This window comes from Salmo salar, chromosome 28, assembly GCF_965601325.2.
Source record: "Salmo salar chromosome 28, fSalSal1, whole genome shotgun sequence".
Taxonomy (NCBI): domain Eukaryota; kingdom Metazoa; phylum Chordata; class Actinopteri; order Salmoniformes; family Salmonidae; genus Salmo; species Salmo salar.
Window position 1 is genome coordinate 13,256,594 of NC_138318.1, and position 21,641 is coordinate 13,278,234.

Sequence of the window (21,641 nt, forward strand, 5' to 3'; positions counted from 1 at the left end):
GATTGTGGTCTACAGGAAAAGGAGGACCGAGCACTCCCCCATTCTCATCGACGGGACTGTAGTGGAGCAGGTTGAAAGCTTCAAGTTCTTTGGCGTCCACATCACCAACAAACTAACATGGTCCAAGCACACCAAGACAGTCGTGAAGAGGGCATGACAAAACCTATTCCCCCTCAGGAGACTGAAAAGATTTGGCATGGGTACTCAGATCCTCAAAAGATTTTACAGCTGCACCATCAAGCGCATGCTGACTGGTTGCATCACTGGCTGGTATGGCAACTGCTCGGCCTCCGACTGCAAGGCACTACAGAGGGTAGTGCGAACGGCCCAGTACATCACTGGGGCCAAGCTTCTTGCCATCCAGGATCTCTATATCAGGCGGTGTCAGAGGAAGGCCCTAAAAATTGGCAACGCTTCCAGCCACCCTAGTTATAGACTGTTCTCTCTGCTACCGCACGGCAAGCGGTACTGGACCGCCAAGTCTGGGTCCAAAAGACTTCTAAACAGCTTCTAACCCCAAGCCATAAGTCTCCTGAACATCTAATCAAATGGCTACCCAAACTATTTGCATTGCCCCACCCCCACCCTCTTCTACGCTGGTGCTACTCTCTGTTTTTATCTATACATTGTCAATTTAATAACTCTACCTACATGTACATATTACCTCGACACCGGTGCCCCCGCACATTGACTCTGTACCGGTACGCCCTGTATATAGCCCCACTATTGTTATTTACTGCTGCTCTTTAAATATTTGTTATTCTTATCTCTTACTTTTTTTAGGTATTTTCTTAATACTGCATTGTTGGTTAAGGACTTGTAAGTAAGACTTCCACTGTAAGGTCTACACCTGTTGTATTAGGTGCACGTGACAAATAAAATTTGATTTGATTGGATATATCCAGCCCAATCCCCTCGCCCCATAATGCAATTTGTGTCACCCGTAAGTGAGAAACCTACATGCCAAGTATAGACCATATATTGTGTTCCCTACAGGTTATTGGAAAGAGCAGAGGCTCAGTTCTACTTAGCTACAGGTTATGGAAAATGTGTTTAGTATTTCTCCAGTGGGTTTCCTGAAGGAGAAGGCCTTCTTCTTTTTGAAAGATAATTAAATACTACAGTATACTACAGTCTGTGAAAACACTACTGGAAATACTACAGTATACTACAGTACATTCTGCAAAAACACTACAGTAAATACTATAGTATTTACACTATAGTACACACACACACACACACACACACACACACACACACACACACACACACACAACTTGTAACACCCAGCTTGACCTTCCAGACACTCCTTCCACTCCAAAGTCAGGACAGGAGGAGGCGGAGAGAGGGGAAAAGGGGTGGATGGAGTGGATAGATAGAGGATGTATCTGCTCTCTCTCCGCAGTTACTGTAAGAGCGTGACCTTTTATGGTGTGTGTGTGTGTGTAAATAGTTGCCCTGTTTCCAACTATGTGACATAGGCTGCTCTATTTAAACAGAGGGCAGTTTTCTACTTTACATGAAGGATACCCACCTTTTGTTCTTTACAGTAAACAAATGAGTGAGGGGCCTTTCAACCCCTCCTGCCCGTCCCTTGGCATCCATCCATCTCTCTTCCTTCCTTTGCTAATGGTGGGATTTTTTCCCCTGAACTTCCTCTCTTTAACTTACTCTCGTTCTCTCTCTCTCGCTCGCTCTCTCTTTACATCTTTACATTTCGTACAGTTCACATCTCTTCATTGTTAATAAGAAAACAGAGGTTTCAGGTCTGGCTCTGGGAGGGGAGGGAGGGTGGTGGTGTGGCAGCCATCTTGTCTGCCAGGTCTACATTCCTGTAGTCAAGCAGGATAAATATTATCTCAGCTCACAAAATGTAGAGTTACAGTCAACCTATTGTCTAAGAGTATCTGGCATTATACAGGTGAAGGATCTTAATTTGACAAGTTTCTCACAGCAGGAAAATAATGCTGCAGCAACAGGACATGTGAGTTATTGTGTGGATTATAATGAATGGACATTTTTGTAGCAAATCAAGTCTGACATTTTAAAGTGGAAATTACAAACTTCACTCCGCTCACCCTTTCCTCCATTGACACTGACCAAAAAGAGACACCGTCTTCCAGCTGATGGCGAAACTCGAGTCGCACCGCATTATTTAGAGTCATGTACAAATTCATGTTGTTACTCCTATGAACAGAGAAAGTGAACTATTCCTTCGATATTAAAAAAGACCCAAGTCGCTAATAATAACAACAAAGCAAGCCTATCGATACACTTTCCTACTCATTCATTACTGCTGCAGTGCTTGTTGTTGCACTGAGTGGAAATAGGAAGAACGCGCATTTTATGGCTTATAAAAGTGTTGAATACAAAGTGTTGACAGAACTTAATAAACCTGAACTCACTCATAAAAACAGCATCTCTTTTCTGTATTCGTTGACAGTCTCTCTCTAATCATGGTTTTAAACGTTTTGAAATCTCACAGTATCAACTTTGCCATATCAACTTTTATGTCTGCTACGTTACTGCAGACACGGTCATCGGAGTCACCCGATTGCCCAATGGTAGGCCAATAGCGCACTTGACGAATCGACCACACAGCCATGCAATCTCCATAGACAAGCATTGGCAGTAGAATGGCCTTACTGAAGATCTCAGTGACTTTCAACATGGCACCGTCATAGGATGCCACCTTTCCAACAAGTCAGTTCGTCAAATTTCTGCCCTGCTAGAGCTGCCCGGTCAACTGTAAGTGCTGTTATTGGGATGTGGAAACATCTAGGAGCAACAACGGCTCAGCCACACAAGCTCACAGAATGGGACTGCTGAGTGCTGATTCACGTAGCACGTAAAAAGTGTTTGTCCTCTGTTGCAACATTCACTACCGAGTTCAAACTGCCTTTGGAATCAACGTCAGCACAAGAACTGTTCGTCTGGAGCTTCTTGAAATGGGTTTCCATGGCCGAGTAACCGCACACAAGCCCAAGATCACCCTGTGCAATGCCAAGCGTCGGCTGGAGTGGTGTAAAGCTCATCGCCATTGGACTCTGGAGCAGTGGAAACTCTGGAGTGATGTGGAGTGATGAACCATGCTTCACCATCTGGCAGTCTGATGGACGAATCTGGGTTTGGCGGATGCCAGGAAAATGACGTTGGAGTCATTAAAACTCGTTTTTCAACCACTCCACAAATTTCTTGTTAACAAACTATAGTTTTGGCAAGTCAGTTAGGACATCTAGTTTGTGCATGACACAAGTAATTTTTCCAACAATTGTTCACAGACAGATTATTTCACTTATAATTCACTGTATCACAATTCCTCTTTGCTTGACATCATGGGAAAATCAAAAGAAATCAGCCAAGACCTCCACAAGTCTGGTTCATCCTTGGGAGCAATTTCCAAATGCCTGAAGGTACCACGTTCATCTGTACAAACAATAGTACGCAAGTATAAACACCATGGGACCACGCAGCCGTCATACCGCTCAGGAAGGAGACGCGTTCTGTCTCCTAGAGATGAACATACTTTGGTGCGAAAAGTGCAAATCAATCCCAGAGCAACAGCAAAGGACCTTGTGAAGATGCTGGAGGAACAGGTACAAATGTATCTATATCCACTGTAAAATGAGTCCTATATTGACATAACCTGAAAGGCCGTTCAGCAAGGAAGAAGCCACTACTCCAAAACCGCCATAAAAAAAGCTAGTCTACGGTTTGCAACTGCACATGGGGAAAAAGAAAGTACTTTTTGGAGAATTGTCCTCTGGTCTGATGAAACAAAAATGTAACTTTTATTTCCCTCACCAACTTTAAACATCAGCTACCTGAGCTGCTAACCGATCGCTGCAGCTGTACATAGTCCATCTGTAAATTGCCCACCCAATCTACCTACCTCATCCCCATACTGTCTTTATTTGATTTACTTTTCTGCTCTTTTGCACACCAGTATTTCTACTTGCACATCATCATATGCTCATTTATCACTCCAGTGTTAATCTGCTAAATTGTAATTATTCGCTCCTATGGCCTATTTATTGCCTACCTCTTCATGCCTTTTGCACACACTGTATATAGACTTTCTTTTTTTTTACTGTGTCATTGACTTGTTTATTGTGTTATTGGCTTGTTTATTGTTTACTCCATGTGTAACTCTGTGTTGTTGTCTGTGTCACACTGCTTTGCTTTATCTTGGTCAGGTCGCAGTTGTACATGAGAACTTGTTCTTAACTAGCCTACCTGGTTAAATAAAGGTGAAATAAAAAAATAATGACCATTGTTATGTTTGGATGAAAAAGGGGGAGGCTGGCAAGCCGAAGAAAACATCCCAATCGTGAAGCACAGAGGTGTCAGCATCATGTTGTGGGGGTGCTTTGCTGCAGGAGGGACTGGTGCACTTCACAAAATAGATGGCATCGTGAGGTAGGAAAATTATGTGGATATATTGAAGCAACATCTCAAGCCATCAGTCAGGAAGTTAAAGCTTGGTCACAAATGGCTCATCCAAATGGACAATGACCCCAAGCATACTTCCAAAGTTGTGGCAAAATGGCTTAAGGACAACAAAGTCAAGGTATTGGAGTGGCCATCACAAAGCCCTGACCTCAATCCCATCGAAAATTTGTTGGCAGAACTGAAAAAGTGTGTGCGTGCAAGGAGGCCTACAAACCTGACTCAGTTACACCAGCTCTGTCAGGAGGAATGGGCCAAAATTCACCCATCTTATTGTGGGAAGCTTGTGGAAGGCTACCAGAAACGTTTGACCCAAGTTAAACAATTTAAAGGCAATGCTACTAAATACTAATTGAGTGTATGTAAACTTCTGACCCACTGGGAATGTGATGAAAGAAATAAAAGCTGAAATAAATAGTTCTCTGTTTTATTTTTATGACATTTCACATTCTTAAAATAAAGTGGTGATCCTAACTGACCTAAAACAGGGAATCTTTACTAGGATTAAATGTCAGGAATTGTGAAAAACTGAGCTTAATTAAATGCATTTGGCTAAGGTGTATGTAAACTTCCGACTTCAACTGTATATATTGTATTCTAAGTCATTGAACACTGGTCACTTTAATAATGTTTACATTCAAAACACATCATTATATGTATATACAGTATTCCGGTCTCTGAAATTGCTTGTTCTGAAATTTCTTAATTTCTTAATTTTTCTGGATTATGTGTGTATTGTACTTATTTGTATTTTTATTGCTAGGTATTACTTCACTGTTGGAGCTAGAAACACAAGCATTTTGCTGGCCCCTGCGATAACATATGCAAATCTATGTACACGGCCAATAAACGTTGATTTGATTTGTCTGAGCATTCACCCTTCTAGGATAGCACAGCCATTTAGGAGACCTCTTATGAGATAGCAGCTGTGAAGGTTGAGTTCCCAAATAGAGATTGAGTGTTTGGGACATTAAGTGACCCAGAAATGGCTGACTTGTTAACAGCAACAAGCACAGATCAATATTGATGGCCCCAAGGCCTTGCTAAAAAGCTTCAGCACAGCAACTTCCACTAACAATGGATGCTTTTCAACCACCCTCCATCTCTCTCTACCCCCCACCCCTCTCTCTCTCTCTCTCTCTCTCTCTCTCTCTCTCTCTCTCTCTCTCTCTCTCTCCCTCACACACACACACACACACACACACACACACACACACACACACACGGACACGCACACTTGCACACACACACACGGACACGCACACGTGCACACACACACACGGACACTCACACGTGCACTTTCACACGCACACACAAGATGGCTATTTCCTCCTTAATGAGACGTGAGGGAGTGAGATGAGGAGTAGAGGTTTGGTCTTGTAATCTGGTTAACTCTAATCTAATCTCATCTAATCTGATATAATGTAATCTAATGGTGCTGCTGTTTGTTCCTGACTGCCCGTGATGCAGTACCGTACTATTTCTGACACTTACCCTCATCCAACCAATGCGTGTGTGTGTGTGTGTATGTATGTGTATGTGTGTGTGTGTCTGTTAGTGAGTGTGGTGTGTGTGTGTGTTGGGTGGGAGGGAGGGAGGGAGAGGTGTTCTGATGGGGGCATCTAAGGTCGCATTCTATAACAGTAACAGCACGTGAGTTGAAGAATGCTTAATATATGGTCTGTAACAAGAGAAGAAAGAAACAAAAAGCACACCACACACACACACACACACACACACACATGCAAATACACACGCATAATACACACTCCAGCTCAATATATTACCTATCCCAGATGTGTCTCGTCCAATCCCCTCTCACCTCGTAAAAATGTTTCTCCATCTACTGGCTTATCAACCACATCTATTACAACGTTGTGTGTGTGTGTCTGCACGCGCACACGTCTGCATTCATGTGCTCTGAACTTGACCTGAGCAGGATTGTGATTGATGTAGTGTGCGATTGAGTGATTTGGTGGTTGTGTACCACGGTAATAGGGAATAAACAGAATAAGACCAGAGAACAGTTTAGGAGCCGCAGACCTTCACTTCACCTTGAAATAGCCTTAGAGAGAGAGGGAGAGAGACACAAAGCACACACACATATGTGCAGACTTACCTGTACATGTTGGAAAGTGACACACACACACAGGCAATGTCATCGCCGATTGATTCCAGCTGTGTTGACGTCTCTGTATCACACACATACAGCAGAACATAACATGTAACATATGCCGCTGCTACCTCTTTGATGCTCCAGATACACAGTACTGTATTCTATGGCCCATATACCTACACAAAACATAGTACCGTACACACACACACACACAAACACGCTCCCTATGTGTTTCATTTAGCTGTGGGATTAACGGTACACTTCTCTGATGGTCGCTGAAAACAGATGTCGCCGACATATTTCCTTTTCTAATCAGCGGGTGTGTTTGTTTGTGTGTATTGGATATAACTATGTTTTATGATTCCTCTCTCTCTCTCTCTCTGTCTCTCTCCCTTCTCTCTCTCTCTCTATCTCTCAATCTTCTCCTCCATTTTCCCGCTCTCTCTCCATCTCTCTCTCCCCCAGCCCGATGAGCTGACCAATGCGTTGGAGATCAGTAACATCGTGTTCACCAGTCTGTTTGCCTTGGAGATGTTACTCAAGGTGTTGGTCTATGGGCCATTCGGATACATCAAAAATCCCTACAACATTTTTGACGGAATCATAGTGGTGATCAGGTAAGGTCTAACACACAACAAACTACACCAGATTGTCGTTAGTCTCCCATGGACTGAAGCACGTAACATAAATGGTAGTAGCATCTGTCGACAGACTGTGGGATGCCACGACTAACGAGGAACTTTCGCACTGGGTGCAGACGTCAGTTGAACGTCTAGTTTTGATTTACATTTGGTTGTCGTCAACTAACGTGCATTCAATGTGAAATTAACCCAAAAAATGTACCGTGTTGGTGGATTTAGGTTAAAAGTTGTCTGAAAAAAAGATGAAATGCCCTTACGTTGATGACTTTTGCAAATCCAATTAGTTTCCACGTTGATTCAACATCATCAAATTCATTTTGGGTGTTGAAGTGACGTGGGAACAACATTGAGTCAACCGGTTTTTGCACAGTGGGTTGTTCCGCTATGCAGATTTTTCATCACTGATAATTTGGACAAATCAGGATTTCGCAGGCGCTCGCATCTTTCAAATTTAGGAAGGGGAGGGTCCATATACTTGCCTGAAACTGTCTGAGAATTTGTGTTTAGAGAGTTAGAGACATTTCTAGTCTTGTCAGTACTGTTTCAATATAACACGTCTCCCCCAAAACTAAATTGAGCATCTGACGCAATTACGCAATATTTTTTATTTATTTATTTTATTTAACTTTTTTTTAACCAGGAAAAGCCCACTGAGACCCAGAGTCTCTTTTCAAGAGAGACCTGGCCAAGAAGGCAGCAACAATCAATACATTACAGAATTAAAACACACAACAATATAATACAACAACATGATCCAGCCGTTAAATTCATTCAGTGGCACTAACATATCTAGATGAACCATGGATTGTAGACTATTCCATGCCTCTGGTGCAGAAGACGAGAAGGCAGTCTTGCCTCGTATTCTAGTTCTGGGTGTCCGAGATTAGGCTGTCATAAACAAGGCAGTGTTTGATTTGCATGACAAATTAGTTTCGAACTTATAGCACACTGACAGTCTTTACTATGTAAGATATCAAGGCCTCACTTTTCAGATCACTCTCCTTCCGATGAGTGGCTTATCCTGTAGCGGGCACTGAATATGTGTGGTCCTCTGTAGCTCAGTTGGTAGAGCATGGTGCCTGCAACACCAGGATATTGGGTTGATTACCAGTAGGACCCATACGTAAAACAAATTTATGCATTCTAGACTGTAAATCGCTTTGGATAAAATCGTCTGCTAAATGGCATATAGTATATTTAAGCAATAAGGCCCGAGCGTGTGTGCTATACAGCCAGTATACCACGACTAAGGGCTGTTCTTGGGGCACTCCACAACCCCTGTGGTGTCTTATTTCGAATTAAACTGGTTACCAACGTAATTACAGCAGTAAAAATGTATGTTTTGTCATACCTTTGGTATAGGGTCTGATATACCACGGCTGTCAGCCAATCAGCATTCAGGGCTCGAACCACCCAGTTTATAAACATATATACTATGTGTTCTCTATCTCTCCTCAGTGTATGGGAGATCGTGGGTCAGCAGGGCGGTGGTCTGTCTGTGTTGCGTACCTTCAGGCTGATGCGTGTGTTGAAGCTGGTGCGCTTCATGCCCGCTCTACAGAGACAGCTGGTGGTGCTGATGAAGACGATGGACAACGTGGCCACCTTCTGTATGCTACTCATGCTCTTCATTTTCATCTTCAGGTATGGGCCTTTGCGAAATGTGTTAAAAAAAAGTCATTTTGACACATACAGTGCCTTGCGAAAGTATTCGGCCCCCTTGAACTTTTCGACCTTTTGCCACATTTCAGGCTTCAAACATAAAGATATAAAACTGTAATTTTTTGTGAAGAATCAACAACAAGTGGGACACAATTATGAAGTGGAACGAAATTTATTGGATATTTCAAACTTTTTTAACAAATAAAAAACCGAAAAATTGGCCGTGCAAAATTATTCAGCCCCTTTACTTTCAGTGCAGCAAACTCTCTCCAGAAGTTCAGTGAGGATCTCTGAATGATCCAATGTTGACCTAAATGACTAATGATGATAAATAGAATCCACCTGTGTGTAATCAAGTCTCCGTATAAATGCACCTGCTCTGTGATAGTCTCAGAGGTCCGTTTAAAGCGCAGAGAGCATCATGAAGAACAAGGAACACACCAGGCAGGTCCGAGATACTGTTGTGGGGAAGTTTAAAGCCGGATTTGGATACAAAAAGATTTCCCAAGCTTTAAACATCCCAAGGAGCACTGTGCAAGCGATAATATTGAAATGGAAGGAGTATCAGACCACTGCAAATCTACGAAGACCCGGCCGTCCCTCTAAACTTTCAGCTCATACAAGGAGAAGACTGATCAGAGATGCAGCCAAGAGGCCCATGATCACTCTGGATGAACTGCAGAGATCTACAGCTGAGGTGGGAGACTCTGTCCATAGGACAACAATCAGTCGTATACTGCACAAATCTGGCCTTTATGGAAGAGTGGCAAGAAGAAAGCCATTTCTTAAAGATATCCATAAAAAGTGTTGTTTAAAGTTTGCCACTAGCCACCTGGGATACACACCAAACATGTGGAAGAAGGTGCTCTGGTCAGATGAAACCAAAATCGAACTTTTTGGCAACAATGCAAAACGTTATGTTTGGTGTAAAAGCAACACAGCTCATCACCCTGAACACACACCATCCCCACTGTCAAACATGGTGGTGGCAGCATCATGGTTTGGGCCTGCTTTTCTTCAGCAGGGGCAGGGAAGATGGTTAAAATTGATGGGAAGATGGATGGAGCCAAATACAGGACCATTCTGGAAGAAAACCTGATGGAGTCTGCAAAAGACCTGAGACTGGGATGGAGATTTGTCTTCCAACAAGACAATGATCCAAAACATTAAGCAAAATCTACAATGGAATGGTTCACAAATAAACATATCCAGGTGTTAGAATGGCCAAGTTCAAGTCCAGACCTGAATCCAATCGAGAATCTGTGGAAAGAACTGAAAACTGCTGTTCACAAACGCTCTCCATCCAACCTCACTGAGCTCGAGCTGTTTTGCAAGGAGGAATGGGCAAAAATTTCAGTCTCTCGATGTGCAAAACTGATAGAGACATACCCCAAGCGACTTACAGCTGTAATCGCAGCAAAAGGTGGCGCTACAAAGTATTAACCTCTATGGGGCAGGCGGGACGAATTCGTCCCACCTACGTAACAGCCAGTTGAATCCTGTGGCGCGATTCTCAAATACCTTAAAAATCCTATTACTTCAATTTCTCAAACATATGACTATTTTACAGCTATTTAAAGACAAGACTCTCGTTAATCTAACCACACTGTCCGATTTCAAAAAGGCTTTACAACGAAAGCAAAACATTAGATTATGTCAGCAGAGTACCAAGCCAGAAATAATCAGACACCCATTTTTCAAGCTAGCATATAATGTCACAAAAACCCAGAAGACAGCTAAATGCAGCACTAACCTTTGATGATCTTCATCAGATGACACACCTAGGACATTATGTTATACAATACATGCATGTTTTGTTCAATCAAGTTCATATTTATATCAAAAAACAGCTTTTTACATTAGCATGTGACGTTCAGAACTAGCATACCCCCCGCAAACTTCCGGCGAATTTACTAACAATTTACTAAATTACTCACGATAAACGTTCACAAAAAGCATAACAATTATTTTAAGAATTATAGATACATTACTCCTCTATGCACTCGATATGTCCGATTTTAAAATAGCTTTTCGGTGAAAGCACATTTTGCAATATTCTAAGTACATAGCCCGGCATCAAAGGGCTAGATATTTAGACACCCAGCAGGTTTAGCACTCACCAATATCAGATTTACTATAAGAAAAATGGTCTTACCTTTCCTGTTCTTCGTCAGAATGCACTCCCAGGACTTCTACTTCAATAACAAATGTAGGTTTGGTCCAAAATAATCCATAGTTATGTTCCAACAGCGATGTTTTGTTCGTGCGTTCTAGACACTATCCCAATGGTAAATAACGGTCGAGCGCACGGCGCATTTCGTGACAAAAGATTTCTAAATATTTCGTTACCGTACTTCGAAGCATGTCAACCGCTGTTTAAAATCAATTTTTATGCCATTTTTCTCGTAAAAAAAGCGATAATATTCCGACCGGGAATCTGCAATTAGATAAACAGCCGAAGGAAAATATATCACTGGGTCGAATCGGGCACGCGCCTAATTCCATTGTCCTCTGATGGGCCACTTGGCAAAGGCGATTATGTGTTTCAGCCTGAGGCTGCCTCGTCATCGTTCAGGTTTTTCCCGGGCTCTGAGAGCCTATTGGAGCCGTGGGAAATGTCACGTTACAGCTAAGATCCTGACTCTTCAATAAACAGAAGCAAGAACAACAACACCTTGTCAGACAGGCCACTTCCTGCATGAAACCTTCTCAGGTTTTTGCCTGCCAAATGAGTTCTGTTATACTCACAGACACCATTCAAACAGTTTTAGAAACTTTAGGGTGTTTTCTATCCATATGTAATACGTATATGCATATTCTAGTTACTGGGTAGGAGTGGTAACCAGATTAAATCGGGTACGTTTTTTATCCGGCGGTGTAAATACTGCCCCCTAGCCCTAACAGGTTAACTTAAGGGGGCTGAATAATTTTGCATGCCCAATTTTTCCGTTTTTTATTTGTTAAAAAAGTTTGAAATATCCAATAAATGTCATTCCAGTTCATGATTGTGTCCCACTTGTTGTTGATTCTTCACAAAAAATTACAGTTTTATATCTTTATGTTTGAAGCCTGAAATGTGGCAAAAGGTCGAAAAGTTCAAGGGGGCCGAATACTTTCGCAAGGCACTGTATGTCAGACACAAGCTGACACACGGTTATATAGAAATGAGGGGCAACCTTTATCGTCATTGTCTCAAAGTGAGGAGGGAAAGAAGGAAGTGGAGGGGAGGTAGAAAGACACTAGGTGATACAGGCAAGTAAAAAAGGTGCGGGATGGATGGATAAAGAGAAAAATTTAGGGTGCTAGATAGGTAGATCGAGAGAAAGGGAAGAGGAAGACAGAGAGGTAAAGAGTGCTCCACTTCGTCAGAAATCTGGCGGGGAATAAACAAACAAAAGATACATATGCCAGGAGGAATGAGAACGAGAGGATACAATGACACAAACGAGTGGAGATTCCCTCTTTTTATCAGCATCCCTCGTGCATCCTGTTTAGCCACTGGCAAGCTCAGCAAAATGAAATCTATGTATAAGTTCTATACAGCCTACACACACGCTCGCACACATACACACACACACATACACACACGCTCGCTCGCACACATACACACACACACATACACACACGCTCGCACACATACACACACACACACACACACGCTCGCACACACACACACACACACACACACACACACACGCTCGCACACACACACACACACACACACACACACACACACACACACACACACACACACACACACACACACACACACACACACACACAGTAGTTTGACTAGAACAGTGTGCTTAGACAAACACCCACTGAGTGTTTGAGTGAAGAGGAGCCAAGTTCACAGACTAGAGGCATAGTCACTGATCCCTCTACACCCACGAACTAGCCGCATTGCTGTCTAGTCAGAATAACATAGAGAGTACACACACATATCCCATGGGTTCAGTTCTTTGCTATTCATAATTACACAACAAGAGAACAACAGCAGACTGAAACAGTGGGAGGCTGAATCTATCTATCTTATTTTCTCATGCCATGACTTCCTTTGGTGACCGCTCTCTCTCTCTTTCTCTCTCCTCTCTACCTCTCCATCCTTCCCTCTCTCTTCCTCTATCATCCCGCTCCTTATCTCTCCGTCAGTATCCTGGGCATGCATCTGTTTGGCTGTAAGTTTGGATCAGAGAGAGATGGAGACACTCTACCAGACAGGAAGAACTTTGATTCTCTGCTCTGGGCCATCGTCACTGTGTTTCAGGTGAGATCTCTCTACCGCTCTATCACTCTCCCTCCCTCTCTCCCTCTTTCACTCCAAAATCAAAGTCTGACAGACGTTTCCAAACTTGGCCGACTATCAAGATGAGTCCATATGGGGAATCTGTTGTGTAGGTCCAACTACACATCAAATTAATGTGAAAAAAGGACAGCTGCTCTCTATTTCCTCGATTCCTCCTTTCTTATCTCTCCACATCTCTCTCTCTCTACATCTCTCCACATCTCTCTACATCTCTCCACATCTCTCTACATCTCTCCACATCTCTCTACATCTCTCTACATCTCTCCACATCTCTCCACATCTCTCCACATCTCTCTACATCTCTCCACATCTCTCTACATCTCTCCACATCTCTCTCTCTCTACATCTCTCCACATCTCTCTACATCGCTCCACATCTCTCTACATCTCTCCACATCTCTCTCTCTACATCTCTCCACATCTCTCTACATCTCTCTCTCTCTACATCTCTCCATATCTCTCTCTATCTCTCCACATCTCTCTCTCCATCTCTCCACATCTCTCTACATCTCTCCACATCTCTCTCTCTACATCTCTCCACATCTCTCTACATCTCTCTACATCTCTCCACATCTCTCCACATCTCTCGACTCTCTATATCTCTCTACATCTCTCTACATCTCTCTACATCTCTCCACATCTCTACATCTCTCCACATCTCTCTCTCTCTACATCTCTCCACATCTCTTTCTCTCTACATCTCTCCACATCTCTCTACATCTCTCTACATCTCTCTACATCTCTCCACATCTCTCCACTCTCTACATCTCTCTACATCTCTCTACATCTCTCTACATCTTTCCACATCTCTCTCTCTCTACATCTCTCCACATCTCTCTCTCTCTACATCTCTCCACATCTCTCCACATCTCTCTCTCTCTACATCTCTCCACATCTCTCTACATCTCTCTACATCTCTCCTCTCTCCACATCTTTCCACATCTCTCCACTCTCTATATCGCTGTACATCTCTTTACATCTCTCCACTCTCTACATCTCTCTACATCTCTCCACTCTCTACATCTCTCCCTTTCTACATCTCTCCACATCTCTCCACTCTCTACATCTCTCCACTCTCTACATCTCTCCATTTTCTACATCTCTCCACATCTCTCCACATCTCTCTCTCTACATCTCTCCACATCTCTCCACATCTCTCTCTCTCTACATCTCTCCACATCTCTCTACATCTCTCTACATCTCTCCACTCTCTACATCTCTCCACTTTCTACATCTCTCCACTCTCTATATCTGTCCACTCTCTACATCTCTCCACTCTCTACATCTCTCCACTCTCTACATCTCTCCACTCTCTATATCTCTCCCTCCCTCCAGATCCTAACTCAAGAGGACTGGAACAAGGTGCTGTATAATGGCATGGCTTCCACCACTCCTGTGGCTGCTCTCTACTTCATCGCCCTCATGACCTTTGGGAACTATGTCCTCTTCAACCTGCTGGTGGCCATCTTGGTCGAAGGCTTCCAGACTGAGGTAAACTAAGTAAACAAAATAACACACACAGGCACATAACGAGCTGGGAACACAGACGTGGGCTGAGGGCTTGGCCCATTCATCTGTGTCAGTGTATTCATATACATTATCTTAAATCTTTTATTCCTCCACCTTGACACTCACCCTAAATCTATTTTGTATTCTCTAATTGTGTCACTCTTTCTACTCCAAAATATGTCCTCCCGTTCTCTCCTCCTCCCCTTTCTTACACATCTCTTCAGCAGACAGGCTATACCCTTTCTCCACCCATCCATCCCTCCATCCCTCTCTCTTTTCTCATTATTACAGTTGTCATATTTAACGATATTCACATTTTACTTGAAGTGACATCAACCATCATCAGGAAAACAGAGAGAGATAGAGAGACAGGAAAGACAGAGATTAAGGATGAATGTATGTTTTTGTTGAGAGTTAGATAGCATAGGTTTCATCTCTGCTATAAGAATGTGTTCAGAGCAGCCCTGCTAGACATCGACTTTAACGGTTGTCTCGACAAAGAGAGTCAAAGGACTAAATCATTCTTGTTTGGCCTCTGCTTTGTTTTAATTGAACATTCCGTCTCATTCTTTTGCTCATTCATCTCTCTCTGTCCCTCTCTCATTATCTCTCTCTTTCTTTCTCGGGAATTGTGACAGCACCTGTGCTTTGATGTCTTGTGCTCTTTGAAAGAAGGTAGCACAGCGTAGAGGAGAAGAGGAGAGGGGAGGAGATAAGGATAGACAGGATAGACAAGCAGACAGACTCATATTTAAAAAAACAGATTAATTGGTCTGCTTTCTAGTTATTAGTCGTTACAACAGTCTGGTTTCTAGGTCTGTTATCTAGTAGTCATTGTGTCCAGAATAGCACAGTTATTTATGTTCAACATCTACTTTATCAGGCATCATGCAGCTCAGTTAGGAATGCGTCAGTTAGGAAGATATTCTTCATAGCCAGAGAGAAGCGACTGTGGCTATGGAATAAACCCAGCTCTTAGCTGAATCATTTATGGAGTACAATAGGTAGCTGGAAAAGTTACCATGCCTTTTTATGCTATGCAAGTCTTGTTTTGAACCCTTGTGTGGTGTTCATGTTTTTGTTATTCAACCAACGTTCGAGGGTCTGATGGACCCACAACATTATTGGGTTTTTAAAACAATACAGCCATAACAATTTATGTAAAAATACGTAATACTTAGATGTTGACTTATATCAATTACAAGCAATATAGACAGCATACATGGTTAATATTTACCATTTACCACTGCTAGATCACATTTATCAATAAAAGCGCTATTTATTCACCTCAAGACTTAGGTGAAATAAATAATGTTTATCTTGAACAAATATAAGTGAAACAAGGTTTTCATCACTATTGATGTTTATTGCTTTGAACTGAACAAACTGGAAGGACACATTTTACATACAGTATTTTATGGAAATGATAAATGAGCCCCATTGAACACAAATTAAGGCCTGTCTACACACCACATGAGGGACAGAGTTTTACTGTGTGTGTGTTGCAAATGTATTTCTTGCACTTGATGCATGTGTAATGTGTCTTGGGTCCACACACATCGTAGTGCTTCTTCTTGTTGCTACCGGCTGCAATCTAGAATGATAAAAACACTTAGTTCAGGACTTTTACTAACATCTCACTCACTCACATACAGTTGAAGTAAGACGTTTGCATACACTTCGGTTGAAGTCATTAAAACTTGTTATTCAAACACTCCACAAATTTCTTGTTAACAAACTAGTTTTGGCAAGTCGGTTAGGACATTACTTTGTGCATGACACAAGTCATTTTTTCAACAATTGTTTACAGACAGATTATTTCACTTATAATTCACTGTATCACAATTCCAGTGGGTCATAAGTTTACATAAGTTTACACTAAGTTGACTGTGACTTTAAACAGCTTGGAAAATTCCAGAAAATGATTTACAAGATTCTGATAGGCTAATTGACATCATTTGAGTAAATTGGAGGTGTACCTGTGGATGTATTTCAAGGCCTACCTTCAAACTCAGTGCCTCTTTGCTTGACATCATGGGACAATCAAAGAAATCAGCCAAGACCTCAGAAAAACAATTGTAGACTTCCACAAGTCTGGTTCATCCTTGTGAGCAATTTCCATACGCCTGAAGGTACCACATTCATCTGTACAAACAATAGTACACAAGTATAAACACCATGGGACCACGCAGCCGTCATACCGCTCAGGAAGGAGACGCGTTCTGTCTTCTAGAGATGAGATGAACATACTTTGGTTCGAAAAGTGCAAGTCAATCCCAGAGCAACAGCAAAGGACCTTGTGAAGATGCTGGAGGAAACAGGTACAAAAGTATCTATATCCACAGACAGTAAAACGACATAACCTGAAAGGCCGCTCAGCAAGGAAGAAGCCACTGCTCCAAAACTGCCATAAAAAAGCCAGACTACAGTTTGCAACTGCACATGGGGACAAAGATCGTACTTTTTGGAGAAATGTCCTCTGGTCTGATGAAACAAAAATAGAACTGTTTGGCTATAATGACCATTGTTATGTTTGGAGGAAAAAGGGGGAGGCTTGCAAGCTGAAGAACACCATCCCAACCGTGAAGCACGGGGGTGGCATCATCATGTTGTGGGGGTGCTTTGCTGCAGGAGGGACTGGTGCACTTCAGAAAATAGATGGCGTCATGAGGTGGGAAAATGATGTGGATATATTGAAGCAACATCTCAAGACATGAGTCAGGAAGTTAAAGCTTGGTCGCAAATGGGTCTTCCAAATGGACAATGACCCCAAGCATACTTCCAAAGTTGTGGCAAAATGGCTTAAGGACAACAAAGTCAAGGTATTGGAGTGGCCATCACAAAGCCCTTACCTCCATCCTATCAAACAATTTGTGGGCAGAATTGAAAAAGCGTGTGCGAGCAAGGAGGCTTACAAATCTGACTCAGTTACACCAGCTCTGTCAGGAGGAAAGGGCCAAAATTCACCCAACTTATTGTAGGAAGCTTGTGGAAGGCTACCCAAAACGTTTGACCCAAAGTTAATCAATTTAAAGGCAATGCTGCCGATTACTAATTGAGTGTATGTAAACTTCTGACCCACTGGGAATGTGATGAAAGAAATAAAACCTTAAATAAATCGTTCTCTCTACTATTATTCTGACATTTCACATTCTTAAAATAAAGTGGTGATCCTAACTGACCTAAGACAGGGAATTGTGAAAAACGTAGTTTAAATGTATTTAGCTAAGGTGTATGTAAACTTCTGACTTCATCTGTATCTAGTTACAGCAAGCCAAGGTAGGAGAGTCGGACACACACATGCAACAACATCACTCACACTTACTTCCGGTATTGGAGTTGTTGGTTCTGTGGGACAGGTGGATGGGGCACCAGCATCCTCCTCCTGAACCCTCCTCATGATGGCTGCAGAAGCTGGGGTCCTTGGGATATGTTGCCTCCTCTGGATTTGAGGTTTAACCAATGCCTTGCCCAGCTCTTCGAGAAAGAGTCGTCTCCTCTGGATCTCCCCTCTGTTCCAATCTGGGTTCAACGCCATCCAGATGACAAACATGTTGTATGCCGAGAATTCCAAGATGTTGAAGAATATCACAAGTGGCCAGTGTAGGGTTCTTCTTTTGCAACTGTAGCCAGTCACCAGCTTGTCTAAATTGTCCACCTCTCCTTTTGTGGCAATCCATTATGATTTCTGTTTTTTGATGTTCTTGGCCACAGATTCTCCCATCCCTATGCAGCGTACTTAAGAGTACCACATTTTTGCCTTTCTTTGGCACGTAGGACACTAGGGACGTGTCGGCCGTGAACACAAACTGAGAGGAAATGATAGGCCTGTGTTCAACAGCTGAGGTGGGAGCTCTGGCTTGTTTTTTTTGTACTGTTCCTACCATCGTCCTTTCCCAGCTTTTGCAAAGTAAAAAAGTTATTGCATATGATGTTGTTGCCACGGAGTCCCCGTGTCATGTCCAGGACAACCCGCTTCCCTTGGTTCTTCTCAGGGGCTCCTCCATCTGGCTTCCCCGTATACACTTGCAAGTTCCACGCATAAAATGAAGCAGCATCACAGGCAGCCCAGATCTTGATTGCATATTTTGCGGGTTTAGACGGTATGTACTGTCTGAAGGGGCAGCAACCCCTTCAGTTGCTCATCAACAGTAAAGTTTGGCCCAGGGTTGTAAAAGAGGGAAAGGCGAGGCGATCCACCCACTTGTCCCACACTGACCTGATTGCAGCTAGCTTGTCTCTCTGCCGCAGAGCTGGTCTGGTGTCTCGGTTATCGAAGAGGATAATCCTGGGAATAGTGTGGAAGTTTTCCAGAGACATTGTTGCGCAGAAAGGTTCTCTGCCTGATTCTGCATCCCACAGGGATTCTGTGGATTCCCCATTGGATCTGAAACACCAGCAAGGATAAGAACCCCAAAGTATGCATGTAAATGAGTTTGGTAGATCTCCTTCCATCTCTCTACAAAAACATGCCTTCCTTCCAAATTAGTGCAGTCCAGAATGATTTTCTGGATGGTGTCTGGGATGAACAGTTCAAAAGAAGACTTTATAATCTGCACATGAGTAACCACCATCCGCATCAGCCCTGCTTGCATCCTTATCACATTGGCAGCCATGCGGCAAGAAAAAAAAAAAAAAAGTACATCATATTTCTCCACATGCAGGCTGCTGATGAGCTCCTCATGCAGGCTGCTCAGCTGGTTGCTGACGGGCTGGTCCTGGGGCTGGCTGAGGGTAAATCGCATCCTCTTCTTCCAACTCACTGTCAGACTCCGAATTGACAGAGACATGATCCTCAGCTTATTGTGATTGAAGAATTCATAGAATCAAATCACTTCTGGGAAAATTGGAACAGACTAAACAAACAACAACACCAAGAGTTACAGTGAGGGGAAAAAAGTATTTGATCCCCTGCTGATTGTGTACGTTTGCCCACTGACAAAGAAATGATCAGTCTATAATGTTAATGGTAGGTTTATTTTGAACAATGAGAGACAGAATAACAACAAAAAATCCAGAAAAACGCATGTCAAAAATGTTATAAATTGATTTGCATTTTAATGAGGGAAATAAGTATTTGACCCCCTCTCAATCAGAAAGATTTCTGGCTCCCAGATTGTAGACCTACACAAGGCTGGAATGAGCTACAAGACCATCGCCAAGCAGCTTGGTGAGAAGGTGACAACAGTTGGTGCGATTATTCGCAAATGGAAGAAACACAAAAGAACTGTCAATCTCCCTTGGCCTGGGGTTCCATGCCTCGTGGAGTTGTAATGATCATGAGAATGGTGAGGAATCAGCCCAGAACTACACGGGAGGATCTTGTCAATGATCTCAAGGCAGCTGGGACCATAGTAACCAAGAAAACAATTGGTAACACACTACGCCATGAAGGACTGAAATCCTGCAGCGCCCGCAAGGTCCCCCTGCTCAAGAAAGCACATATACATGCCCGTCTGAAGTTTGCCAATGAACATCTGAATGATTCAGAGGACAACTGGGTGAAAGTGTTGTGATCAGATGAGACCAAAATGGAGCTCTTTGGCATCAACTCAACTCACCGTGTTTGGAGGAGGAGGAATGCTGCCTATGACCCCAAGAACACCATCCCCACCATCAAACATGGAAGTGGAAACATTATGCTTTGGGGGTGTTTTTCTGCTAAGGGGACAGGACAACTTCACCGCGTCAAAGGGACGATGGACGGGGCCATGTACCGTCAAATCTTGGGTGAGAACCTCCTTCCCTCAGCCAGGGCATTGAAAATGGGTATTCCATTATGACAATGACCCAAAACACATGGCCAAGGCAACAAAGGAGTGGCTCAAGAAGAAACACATTAAGGTCCTGGAGTGGCCTAGCCAGTCTCCAGACCTTAATCCCATAGAAAATCTGTGGAGTGAGCCGAAGGTTCGAGTTGCCAAACGTCAGCCTCGAAACCTTAATGACTTGGAGAAGATCTGCAAAGAGGAGGGGGACAAAATCCCTCCTGAGATGTGTGCAAACCTGGTGGCCAACTACAAGAAACGTCTGACCTCTGTGATTGCCAACAAGGGTTTTGCCACCAAGTACTAAGTCATGTTTTGCAGATGGGTCAAATACTTATTTCCCTCATTAAAATGCAAATCAATTTATAACATTTTTGACAAGCGTTTTTCTGGATTTTTTTGTTGTTATTCTGTCTCTCACTGTTAAAATAAACCTACCATTAAAATTATCGACTGATCATTTCTTTGTCTGTGGACAAACGTACAAAATCAGCATGGGACCAAATACTTTTTTCCCCTCACTGTATCTATCCAAAATGGAGATGTGTGGATAAACCACTTCTCTAACTTTTTCGGCCATATATATAAATAAACAAGAGCTTAGAATCTTAAAATCAGCTATTAAAGAGTACCAGAACCCACTGGATTATCCAATTACCTTGGGTGAGCTACAGGACTAAATACAAACCATCCAACCAAAAAATGCCTGTGGTGTTGATGGTATACTAAAGAAAATGATAAAATGTATATACCACACATTGGCTATTCTTAAACTCTTCAAAATTATCCTCAGCTCTGGCATCTTCCCTAATATTTGGATCTAAAGCCTGATAATTACCGTAGAATATGCGTCAGCAGCAATCTCTGAAAAAGTCCTCTGCATTATCATCAACAGCACTCTAATATTTCCTCAATGAAAATAATGTCCTGAGCAAATGTCAAAATTACTTCTTCCCAAAATACCGTATGATAGACCACGTATACACCCTGCACACCGTTATTGATAAACAAACAAAACAAAGCAAAAGCAAAGTCTTCTCATGCTTTGTTGATTTCAAAAACGCTTTTGACTCAATTTGGCATGAGGGTCTGCTATACAACTGGATGGAAAGTGGTGTTGGGGAAAAACATACAACATTTTAAAATCCATGTACCCAAACCACAAGTGTGTGGTAAAACTTGGCAATAAAC

General features: G+C 42.6%; 1 protein-coding gene across 3 annotated transcripts in view; it reads left to right on the top strand.

Moving 5' to 3' along the window:
- Window positions 1-21,641, top strand: part of cacna1g (calcium voltage-gated channel subunit alpha1 G) — a 209,547-nt gene that overhangs the window by 64,978 nt on the left and 122,928 nt on the right. For all 3 annotated transcript variants that reach the window (XM_082970476.1, XM_045710396.2, XM_082970475.1), the window contains exons 9-12: window positions 7,031-7,182; window positions 8,665-8,850; window positions 13,021-13,135; window positions 14,509-14,664. In XM_082970476.1, the coding sequence (XP_082826602.1) occupies window positions 7,031-7,182; window positions 8,665-8,850; window positions 13,021-13,135; window positions 14,509-14,664 (609 nt within the window). The remainder of the gene's footprint in view (window positions 1-7,030; window positions 7,183-8,664; window positions 8,851-13,020; window positions 13,136-14,508; window positions 14,665-21,641) is intronic.